At 47.0% G+C, this 12,323-nt stretch overlaps 1 protein-coding gene across 5 annotated transcripts in view; it reads right to left on the minus strand.

The window, feature by feature from the left end:
• Nucleotides 1-12,323, minus strand: part of FBH1 (F-box DNA helicase 1) — a 32,917-nt gene that overhangs the window by 10,270 nt on the left and 10,324 nt on the right. For 3 of the 5 annotated variants that reach the window (XM_054813020.1, XM_054813022.1, XM_054813024.1), the window contains exons 7-13: nt 10,867-10,980; nt 9,213-9,307; nt 7,142-7,310; nt 4,195-4,423; nt 3,270-3,357; nt 2,500-2,586; nt 1,242-1,378 (exon numbers count right to left, since the gene is read on the minus strand). In XM_054813020.1, the coding sequence (XP_054668995.1) occupies nt 1,242-1,378; nt 2,500-2,586; nt 3,270-3,357; nt 4,195-4,423; nt 7,142-7,310; nt 9,213-9,307; nt 10,867-10,980 (919 nt within the window). The remainder of the gene's footprint in view (nt 1-1,241; nt 1,379-2,499; nt 2,587-3,269; nt 3,358-4,194; nt 4,424-7,141; nt 7,311-9,212; nt 9,308-10,866; nt 10,981-12,323) is intronic. The other 2 variants (XM_054813023.1, XM_054813021.1) reach the window with 2 other exon arrangements.

Genomic DNA, 12,323 nt, shown 5'->3' on the forward strand with positions numbered 1-12,323 from the left:
AAACAGCATCACTTGTGCTGAAGGAAGGTGGGAGCTCTCCTCCAGGGCAAAGTCAGATCAGCTGAAGCTGCTCACGAAAATTACGCCCTCGGCAGACAAACAGGGCAGAAGATACCATGGACAAAGGCGTGCTGGCGGGACAGAGGTGGCAATGCTGGGGTTTGTACAGAGCCAGAAAAAAAAAATCACGTGTACAGCCAGCATGTGTACATGTCCTCCTTAATCAGTGTGGGCTTATTTCAAGGAGATTACTGCCAGAACAAAATTCATCTCCTTGCTTATAGAATCACAGAACGGTTTGGGTTGGAAGGGACCTCACAGCCCATCCAGTTCCAACCCCCTGCCATGGGCAGGGACACCCTCCACTAGCCCAGGTTGCCCAAAGCCCCATCCAACCTGGCCTTGAACACTGCCAGGGAGCCAGGGGCAGCCACAGCTTCTCTGGGCAACCTCTGCCAGGGCCTCAGCACCCTCACAGGGAAGGATTTCTGCCTCACATCTCATCTCCATCTCCCCTCCTGCAGCTTCAGGCCATTCCCCTTGGCCTGTCACTCCCTGCCCTTGTCACCAGCCCCTCTCCAGCTTTCCTGGAGCCCCTTTAGGGACTGGAAGGTGCTCTGAGGTCTCCCTGGAGCCTTCTCTTCTCCAGGCTGAACAAGCCCAACAAGCCCTTTCCCAAGAGGAAAGGACATGCCCTCAGATCATCTCCGTGGCCTCCTCTGGACTCGCTCCAACAACTCCACGTCTTTCTTGTCCTGGGGACCCCAGAGCTGGATGCAGTACTGCAGGGGGGTCTCACAAGGCAGAATCCCCTCCCTCAATCTGCTGGTCACGCTGCTTTGGATGCTCTGAACTCCTTCATCTCTCTGCACGGGACCTACTGTCATAACTGACTGACAGTATGAACAAGGAGGATATCTGCCCCTGCTTGCTCAGCTGGGGATGAGAACCAACCCAGAAAAGAGGGAACCTCCTTGAAATAATACTAAGGTCTCTACCCCAGTACCCATTTTTCAAACCACATGGCTTTCCTAGTGATGAGATCACTCCACGAAGAGGCACAAGGGAGCTCTGCAGCGCAGAGTGGGAACAGCAAAACATGCCGCTGGGCAATGCAAACACTCCACAGTGACAAACTCAAGAAGTCTGGCTGTTAGATGCCTTCTGCAGGTGGACATGAAACATTTTTCATTGCACTAGGGATCTGTCCAGGCAAGGACAGCAGCAGACCCTCATCTTACCTGGGTGAGGTAGTAGATATGGGTGTGACGCACCGAGTAGAGGGTATTGACAGCGCCTCGGAAGGTATAGATCTGCTGGTGAGGGTCTCCTACAAGGATTATGCCACATTTCTGTGACAGCACAATATCCACGATGGCTGCAGGAAAACATCGGAGCATTAAGGGGGAGCCTGCTCGTAAACCAAGAGTCAACGGTACGATATCTCTTGCCTGTACAGAGGCAAGATCTCTTGCCTGATGGCTTTTAAGAAGGGGTCAACACAGCTGCAGGAGACCAGTTGGGGAGAAGCAAAGGGAAGCGCGTAGCTGACTGCGAGGTCTACAAATGTCCTCCCACTATTTTAGTCTGATGGTACTTTTTCCTGGATGGAGCTGCACAGCATCTTAATCCCCCACGTGTGAGCCCAGCAGAAATCCATCACCCATCCTCCGGTGACCCACATGCACCACATGTTTGCACAGTGACTCAATGCACATCTCAGCAAGCCCTCCAGTCCACTTCGACCTGCTCAAGGCTCAGCGATGCTGGCAGAGCAACCGCTTGCATTGCGTGCAGCTGCGAAAGCACAGCCAGACGTTCCCAAGACCAGGTCTCCAGTGAGTATAGGTGGGAGATGGGATGATGAAGCCTTTGAACTGATTTAAAATCTGCTGAAAAGACCAGGCCTTCTTCTACCTCCCTTCTTTTGCTCCTCAGCACACAGTTCGGTCCACTTAGATCCCTTTGCAGAACAAATTCAGCTTGCTTTGCAACAGAAAGCTACTCCCCATATGCCCGGCAAAGAAAGCCAGCAGCTTTCTGCTGCGCAACTCGGGAATCCCCAGGATGGTGCAAGGAACAGGCAAGATTTGCACCCAGTGCTGGGGTGGGATGGAGCAGCTCTGCTGTTCTGATAGTTGAACCATTTAATATCCTGCCATTCTTGTAACAAAGCATGTCCTTGGCTATGCTGGTAGTCTGGTTTTCCCTGTTAGCAGCAAAGTGATAGCAAAAGGGTCTGGATGGTGTGGCTGGATGCCCAAAACAACTGAAAGCAACCCCTCAAGCTGATGCACACGCACTCCTGTTGTCTGCTTACAAGCTGCCTTACTGAATTTGCAAGGATCTGGGACCAAGCAATGGGTCAGTTATAATGTTACAGCTGGGGGGTAGATTTTTTTTTTAATTGTGCTACTTCTCACACACCCCCGAGCACATGAACATCCTCTCTGTAAAGTGTTTAGGAAAACTGCAGCTCTGTTTCCTGTCACCTCTCACCTGGAGTGCAGTCCTGTGCTTCATCGACAAAAATGGCATCATATCCTGAGAGCTGAGGCTTGCTGAGCTGCCAAAGTTTCAAATACCCTGAGAGAAAGAACAAGGCATGTCAGTGAGAAGGTAATTTTCTCATCGTAAAACACCATGATTGTTAAAACAAGCCCATTTAAAAAAAAAAAAAATGTTCCTGGCCCTACTTCTTGCTTGGAATTTGCAAGAAGGGGTTGCAAAAATCTTTACTGCTCCCAGATTTTGCTCTGTCTCCCCTGGCTGTATGAAGGATGAAAAAAACCCCAACCCAACTCAACCTGACTGCACTGGAGGAAGGCAGCTACACTGATGACTCCAAAGCTCTTAATGCACAAAAGAAAATGAGAAGAAAGGTTTTCTGCAGTATGAACCACCTCTGGCACTATCTGCATACATGCTAAGAAGGAAGAGGAAAGGACATGCCAGCAGTGCAAGGAGCAAACACTCGTTGTTAGCACTTGTCCGCCCACCATCTCACCCGTTATTTCTATGATTTTGCTGCCAATCACACACAGCTGAATAGTTCCACCATCTTCTGAGGCCAAACAGGAAAAATGAACAAACTTCCAGCCTTCGGGCCTGTTTTGAGCTCCCTGGTGAGCTAGTGGCAGGAGCACAGGAACTTTATGTACTTTCTAATGCTCCTTCCTGGTGCAGAGCCACAAGTAAGAAGTATGAATCTGTTTAGTTTTCTACTACAGCTCTTCATCTGAAGGCATTTGACATCTGTACTCTCTTACCATCACAAGTTATCTTGTATTTCTTCTCTACGTCTCCATCCAGCTTCTTCATGTTGTGCCATATCTCTTTCGCCTCTTCCACATTGATCTAGAAAGAGAAAACAGAAGGGTCTGGCTAGATCGCTTTGAGCAGAAAAACAGTCCAGGCACAGCAGATCTTGAAAGGCTTCTCTGAAGCTTTTCTCCTCCTACTCTCTTCTGCGTCACTACCAGTTTACTACTTCTCCTGAACACAGTCTTTTCCAAATGCAGCCCCTTGAAAAGAACATTTCTTTGGCCCAGCTATTAGGACTGTATAATACAAGACCTCCTAACTTCTGCACATTAACACTTTGTTTATTTTGGCTTCTCTGGACACCTTGCAAGGTGCTTAAAGGTATTTAATATTTTGAGGCTGTCAATTCATTCCCTGGCTGCAAATTGGACTTCTGCTAGCTGGACTGGATCTGATGGGATGTGATCAATGCGGAGCAGAAAGGCTATTTTTCTCCACAACTTCAGCCCACATTGCTTGCAATGTCAGTGTTACCCTTTAAGTGTTGCTAAGATGTCTGTACTCTAAATGAGAACTTTTGGGTTTGGCTCTGCGTATCAAAATGACTACAAAAATGTTTATTGTCTTTACATGTAATATCAGAACGCTGTTCAGGCACTGATAGAAATACATGCAATCTCTTCTCTTTTTTCCACGCAGGGGAGAAACATCTGCACTGAGCCAACACAGTGATAATCTCTTCTCTAGAAATCAGCTGTGCAAACAGGGAGAACAAACAAACCCCAGGTCCTTTGGATTTGGCACCACAGGAAAAAAAAATATTTTGACAGTTGCTGAAGCACAAATACTTGTGAAATAGGAGAGATGTGGGATAACTACAGCCCCTTCTAAACCTTGCAGCCCAAGTCTTGCTTCATCTCAGATACTCACTTCCTTTTCTCGTCGGCTGACAAGTTTTCTAATGCCGTGAGTATTTTTGAACCAAATAGGAGTGTGCTCTTCACAGATCTCTTTATCCGAAGAGGCAAAAAAGTTTTCAAGGGTCTGTGAGACTGTTTTCCCTCTTATGAACAGAGATTGTCCTTCACGGTTTTGGATAAGGGAACTCACGGAGTAAACTGACATCTTGGAGAAGTTCAGCTTGCCTTTTTCTTTATAGCTGTGCCGCAGATGACAAAAAAATAAGAGAGACATGTTGAAACACACATGAAAAGCCTACCAGAAAAGCAAGCTCACTTTTGCTTCTGTTGCACACTAACACTTGCAGAAGCTCTGTTTTATACACCCACTTTGACCTAAGAATGGAATATCTTTAAAATCTGCACTATATTCTTGGTGGAAGCACAAACTTGTTCATTTTATAGATTTTATGGATGAAAAGTCAAGTCAGAGAACTATTCCCCTCATTCATCCCTGCAATTACAGATTGTTTTCAAAGCCAGGTAAGAGGATTCCCCTCTTCTTCCATGTTGTGGCTCATTTTCCCTTCTGCCTGCAGTTTGATGTGCCAACATGAAGAGAAGAGAAGAGAAGAGAAGAGAAGAGAAGAGAAGAGAAGAGAAGAGAAGAGAAGAGAAGAGAAGAGAAGAGGTTCAGTTGGAAGGGACCTACAATGATCATGTAGTCAACTCCCTGACCAATTCAGGGCTGGCCAAGACTTCAAGCATGTTATTAAGGCCATTGTTCAAATGCCTCTTGAATACTGACAGGCTTGGGGCATTGACCAGCTCTCGAGGAAGCCTGTTCCAGTGTTTGACCACCCTCGGTAAAGAAATGCTTCCTAATATCCAGTCTAAACCTCCCCTGGTGCAGCTTTGAACCATTCCCACACGTTCTATCATAGGATCCCAGGGAGAAGAGCTCAGCGCCTCCACCTCCGCTTCCCCTCCTCAGAAAGCTGCAGGGAGCAATGAGGTGCCCCCTCAGCCTCTTCTCCTCCAAACTAGACAAGCCCAAAGTCCTGAGCTGCTCCTCACAGGACATTCCTTCCAGCCCTTTCACCAGCCTTGTTGCCCTCTGGATGCATTCAAGGACCTTCACATCATTCGTAAATGGTGTGGTCCAGAACTGCATGCAGTACTCAAGGTGAGGCCACACCAACGCTGAATACCGTGGGATAATCCCCTCTTTTGGCCGGCTGGTCCTGCTGTGTTTGATGCACCCCAAGTTTGCCCTCACTGCTGACTTCTACTGAGCCTGCTGCCAACCTGCACCCCCAGATCCCTTTCTGCAGGGCTGCTCTCCAGCCACTCCTCTCCCAATTTATACTCGTGCCTGACGTTATTCCATCCTAGATGCACGATCCAGCCTTTAGACTTCACATAATCCCAGACTGGTTGGGGACCTCTGGAGATCATCTAGTCCAACCCCCTGCTAGAGCAGGATCACCCAGAGCAGGTTGCACAGGATGGCATCCAGGCGGGTTTGGAATCTCTCCAGAGAAGGAGACTCCACAACCTCTCTGGGCAGCCTGTCCCAGGGCTCGGTCACCCTCAGAGGGAAGAAGTTTTTCCTCCTGTTGAGATGGAACTTCTGTGTTCCAGTCTGTGCCCGTTGCCCCTTGTCCTGTCGCTGGGCACCACTGAGAAGAGTCTGGCCCCATCCTCTTGACACCCACCCTTTAGATATTGATAAGCATTGATCAGATCCCCTATCAGCCTTCTCTTCTCCAGGCTAACCAGCCCCAGCTCTCTCAGCCTTTCCTCATACGAGAGATGCTCCAGCCCCCTCATCATCCTCGTAGCCCTCGGCTGGACTCTCTCCAGTAGTTCCCTGTCTGTCTTGAACTGGGGAGCCCAGCACTGGACACAGAACTCCAGATGTGGCCTGACCAGGGCAGAGCAGAGGGGGAGGAGAACCTCCCTCGACCTGCTGGCCAAGCTCTTCTTCATGCACCCCAGGTACCTTTGGCCTTCTTGGCCACGAGGGCACCCTGCTGGCTCATGGAGAGCTTGTTGTCCACCAGGACTCCCAGGTCCTTCTCTGCAGTGCTGCTTCCCAGCAAGTCAACCCCTAACCTGTACTGGTGCCTGGGGTTATTCCTCCTCAGGTGCAGGACCCTACGTTTGCCCTTACTGAATTTCATTTGGTTCCTCTCCGCCCAACTCTCTAGTCTGTCAAGATCTCGCTGAACGGCAGCACAATCTTCTGGTGTATCAGCCACTCCTCCCAGTTTTGTATCATCAGCAAACTTGCTGAGGGTACACTCTGTCCCCTCGTCAGGATCATTAATAAATATGTTGAACAAGACCGGACCCAGTACTGACCCCTGGGGCACACCACTAGCTACAGGCCTCCAGACTGCTTAAATTTTATCACATTAATCATTGCCTAATGCTCCAGTTTATCTAGATCTCTCTCTGTGTGGCCTCTTGCCCCTCGAGAGTCAACAGCACTCTGGGGGGTGTGCGTGTGTGTCAGAAACTATCATTAGAACAACTCAGGTAAGAAAACTCGTCGTCTGCTAAAGAAAAGCAGCGCTTGGAGTGGTTGTACCACTGAAGTGTAAATGGGAAATGGGAAAAAGCCATTCTCAGTGGCTTTCTATCTCCCTGTGAAGTGCTTCTTGGCTACAAACACAGGTAGGATGAACAGCCCCCCAAAACAGCAATGGAGCTCATCTCAGCACCGTCTATGCCAGAGCAGGGCAATAAGTCTGTTTCCCCAGGCTCACACGGATGCTAAAATCACTGGCCCATCCAATCTGAAAGAATTTGGAAACCATAAATCAGAGGCTGGCTTGAAGCAGGTGAAAAAATAATTTCCCCAATTATTTTTGCTTCCTTTGGTTTACTTCAAAAGCAGACCTTCCTTTCCTGCCGTGTCTTTTCCCGGCTCCACTGGCCTTCAACGAAAGAATCTAAAATCCCCAACTCACAGTTTGCCGACACTTCCAAATGCTAATGAATGGAAAGTCTTGCACGTAACATTTCTGGGGAAGACACTTTTCCCCCTCTCTGCAACAGCTTTGTTAAACGTCACGTAAAGGAAATTCAGATCAGCAAACTTCTCCGCATATTTGACCAAGGTTGAGGTCTTTCCTGTACCTGAAGAACAGAAGAAAGTAAACAAAAAGCATCCAGAGTCAAGTATGAACAAACCCACACATCTCTTACCAGCTTTACCTTCCCCCTCCTGCTGTCCTAACCGCACAGCAGGATTATTTGCAGCTAATGAGAATTTATTCACTGACTCATCTGACATCAGCAGAAGCTGTGGAGGAAAGCAGCTTTGAAAAATTACAGTCTGCGGCCTAAAAGTTTTTTAAAAATAAAAAAATAAAAAAATTATCACCCAATATTCTAGAAGTCTGAGCATACATGAAGGTACTGGTTCTCTTGAAAGACAGCTTGGTAAGTGACATGTTAAAATTGCTCTTTTGAATGATTAATGAGCTCATTTCCTTGCAAGATCTCCCACAAACGCTGCTCTCCTTCACTCTAGTTTGCAGCAGGACAGCACTGACAAAGCTGCCTCACTTGTGAGGTACCAGTCACAACAAAAACCTGAGACAAGAAGGGCTCCACACATTTCCTTCTTTGCCCTTTTTCATATCCTCAGTGATGACACAGCGTCAGCAAACTTTGTCACCTCGCTGTTCACACTCCTCCCGGAGGACTCGTGAATGTTGGACAAAGCAGGTCCCAGCACAGATCTGTGCAGGACTCCGGGAGTTACCACTCTCTGTGCAGAAAACTGACCATCTGCTCCTACTTTTGCTTCCTAGCTTTTAACCAACTAGTCACCCATGAGGACCACGAGATTCTTTTATCATTTTGCCTGGTACGGATATTGGGCTCGCTGGTAGATTGCTCCCATCTCTGCCTGTACAACTCCACTGCCACAGCAGCTTTCAGCAAGAAATCACACTCGGCTACTGGTTCAGCCACTTCACCCTTGAGTTCCTTTACATCTTCTGGGTGATGCAGTCCAGACCATGAAACGAATAGCACTGATGCTTATTTCATCCGCAACCTTTCCAATGGGAATATGAGACCGACCCTCTTGGTGGACCCCCTATAGAGAAGGATCCCGAGGCCGGTCCTGTCCAAGAACACGGATGTAGAAACGCATTTAGCTTTTCTGCCACCGCACTGTTCACCCTAAGGCATCTTTTACACTGTAGTTAGCTAACAGATGCTTCAGCAAACATCCTCATCCACACGTTTGAAGAAGGATTATGAGTCTTTTATGCTTTTTGCCAGCGGTTCCTCAAGCTCTTTTTCTGCCCTGCCTTGTTGCGGTTACACGTAAGCTGTCAAAGCTCGTGAATATTCTTGGTTTTGTCATTTGGACACAGTGACGTTGTACAGAAATAAGAAACCATTATTAGTGGCTTTTGTACCATGGCGCTTAGCTGTATGTGTCCTTTTGGAAGCCTTTGGGGCAGAGAGCACGCATTAGCTCTGAGCCCCCAGTGTGGTGTCTTTAAAGGAAACTCTCTGCAGGTGGAGGGAGATGATTTACTTTTCTTTTTAAACAGGCTCCCTTGATTTTATGCACTTCCCCTTTTCAAAACAGTGCGCAAGTGCAGAAGATTTCTTGGCTTGTGTTGCTTTTACAGAGATGCTAAATCTAAACAAGTAAGATTGACTCCGTCTAGTGGCCTGTGGACAATAACACTGCGAAACAGGCTCAGCAACACACGGAGAGTTGCTTCTCCTCTCCTGGATTCCCTACTAGCTGCTCTGGGCAGTTATCGACAGCGCCCAAACACTCAGTTTTGGTATCGTGTCCGAATATGACATTTACCCAGCTTGCATGGGAGTAACCACCACGCTTCCCATTCTGATTTCTCTGCAAAAGCTTACTCTGATTTTTTGTATTGGTTAAAAGTAAGGTTGAGCCCCCTGGCATCCACAGAGTTCCTTGGACAGAAGCAGCGGGGAAGGAAGGAGCAGAATTAGAGGTCATGTATTTATTCTTACAACACAATTTTTGGCTCTTACCTGCAAATGCCATAATCTTAACTACTTGACCATGCTCAATTTTGTGATTCAAAATCCTTTGCTGTTCATGGGTCAGCTTTATTTCAGGCCAGCTACTAAAATCAGAAAAAAACAGAGCAAAAGGAATTAAGAAAAAAAAAAATCCTCCTACATAAAAAACCCAAATTGACTAACAGCAGAAGGAAACCAATGAATGATTTATCCCAGCCCACAAGCAGGAAGGTAGCACTGGAGCAACTTGGTTATCACACAAATGAGAGAAGCAGGAAATAATAAATATTGGAGATAGCGGAAAATAAAAATTAAACCTTGGGAAAGGTTACATAGGAAAAGATCTCAAGGGCCTTAAGCCATGCTTTAAAAATGAATTTGGCACCCTGGCTCCCTAGGCTTACTGAAAACAAACAGTGACTTGGGTTTGGGGTGTTTTGTTGCTTTTGAGAGCATGTACCTTAAATTCCTTTATGATTTCTCAGCATGTAGGACAGATCAATTATCCCTGCCTCTCAGGGGAGCTGAGAGCTTTGATTAACATTAAGAAAAGCATTCAGCGCTTCTGGCTGGAGTGCAACTGCTTTATTCACAAAGGTCTGAAACCTGTAATCAGCCAACAGCGTGAACCGTCTCTTCGCACAGGGTCCTCCCGATACCATGCGTAAGGGTGGAAAGCCTCGTTTAAGTATCCTTGACATTTCACAGCTGGCAGTTCGATAGCTGCCCCCAGGATGCATCTTTTACTGAACAAGCAAAATCTGCTTAGAAAAAGATTTCAAATGGAAGGGTAGAAACCCAACATCCGTTTACCTTTGATTTATTTTTTTTTGTTACAACCTCTCTCACTGTTGTACCACGGATCATCGGTGATTTTATTTGATTTATTTTTGCTAGATCTCTGTGACAGATAAAAGCACTACTATCCCCCTTCTGTAGGTAAGGACAAGGAAACTAAATGACTCGAGCCAGGATAACTACAGCAGAAGAGGAACCAAGCCTTGATCTCCATGTTTCATTTACTGTCCTTCCTTTCTAGGCAGCAAGCTACCAACCAATGCTAATTTATAACACACACGTATATATATATATGTTAGTATATAACAGTTACCCCACAGGATCTAGAAGCCAAATCAATATCCTGCAGCCGGTATCTCGTTTCCTCCCGTGCCCAGAAATTAGTGTTCATAAATGAGCGGCCACATTATTTGCACTACAGTAACATCACCAGCAAGCCAGCCCTTCGTTTTGGTGGGCTGCAGCTTGCGTTTCCAGAGGAAATTAAAGCAGGAACTCTCCCCTCCTTCCAGAGCTTCTTATCCATAGGGAGAGTGGTGATTTGGGAAGGTATTTTGGGATGATTTGGGCTCTGTGAGATTTCAGTGGCCATCACACTGGAGCACACAGAACTGTGTTCCACTGATACACAGACCCATCAGTGAATAATGACTTTTAAATTCAGTCAGTGGTTGGTAACTCAATTTTTACAGATTTAAGGCCTGATTCTGGTTTTCCTCTAAGAATTCAGGCCAGAAGATGACAAGGAGCAGAATAAGGGTTTGTACTAATCCTTAGGAATCTCAGAGTCTTGTCAACCAGCCCTTGCCAGGAAATGTTTGCTCCCCCTCCAAGATCCAGCTCGGATCACCTATAACAGCATTACCCGGCCCATAAGTCTCGTCTGCAGTGTGGTGCTGGTGTTTCCTCTTCTACTGTCTGCATAGTTACTGAAGCATTTTCCATCAGGTACAAGCAGTAGAAAATATTGTAATGGATCCTGGTAGAAAAGACAAAAGAGAAACTATCATTGAGAAATCACCAATAACAAATTAAATGTCCGCAGCCACCTAAAAGACTGCCAACATCTTGAATACTTCCAACAGAATGATGCACAGAGCCCTGAGCGCTCAGGGAGTTGCAGGAGACGATATTCACATTTTAAAGTCAGTTATACCTTGAAAAGCGATTGCAAATGCACCACGAGGACAGCTCTGTTTGTGGCCTCTCCCTCACTCCCGCAAGGTTTTTGTTTCAGGGTCTGCCATGCAAACATGACCTGGGCTCAGAGTCCACAGGATCCTTTTTCTCTCCTGAACCACTATTAGCAAGAGAGTCTGGGGGAGCCCAAGACAGAATTTGGGCTACTTTAGGTCTCTAAAGCGAACCAGTTTCACCAACCATCTTATGATGATTTTAAACAAGTGTGTTAGCCCTGACAATACTTCATGGTGCTTTGTTACTGCAAAGAGAGGAGCACAGCGACTCTGCAGCTTTAATTACACCAGCAACAGCGGGTTTAAAATTAACCTCCATCGTATATCAGGGTTGGCACCACTGTGGTTTTATCTCTTTTAGTGCAGCTTTGTTCCTGTGACCTAACAGCTGCCGCAGGACAGTTTTGTGTCTCACATTAGGTGACCTCAGACTCACTGGTTGCTCTAGGAGCTACAAATAGGTATCACAGTTCCTCGAGGACGTGTTTCCTCCTTATGCCCTAAATTACAAACCTTGTGGGGTTTTGAAGAGATAATGGCAGAAGAGACATGGTCATTCCTACCTCTCCTAGTCTAGATTGTTCAAGGAGATGGAGATGGTATGGGGGTGACTTTGACCATGAGCTCTCATTGCTTGAGAGCAACACCCACTGTCTGCCTGTGCTGGGTTTGGCTGGGGTGGAGTTAATTTTCTTCACAGTAGCTAGTATGGGGCTGTGCTTTGGATTTGTGCTGAAAACAGCGTTGATAACACAGGGATGTTTTAGTTACTGCTGAGCAGTGCTTACACAGAGCCAAGGACTTTTCTGCTTCTCACCCCACCCCACCAACGAGTAGGCTGGGGGTGCACAAAGAGTTGGGAGAGGACACAGCTGGGACAGCTGACCCCAAGTGACCCAAGGGATATCCCATCCCATATGACATCATGCTCAGCACATAAAGCTGGAGAAAGAAGAAGGAAGGGGGACACACGTTTGGAGTGATGGTGTTTGTCTTCCCAAATCACCGTTACGCGTGATGGAGCCCTGCTTTCCTGGAGATGGCTGAACGCCTGCCTGCCCATGGGAAGTGATGAATGAACTCCTTGTTCTGCCTTGCTTGCGCACACAGCTTTTGCTTTACCTAT

Source organism: Grus americana, chromosome 1 (genome assembly GCF_028858705.1).
Source record: "Grus americana isolate bGruAme1 chromosome 1, bGruAme1.mat, whole genome shotgun sequence".
NCBI lineage: Eukaryota > Metazoa > Chordata > Aves > Gruiformes > Gruidae > Grus > Grus americana.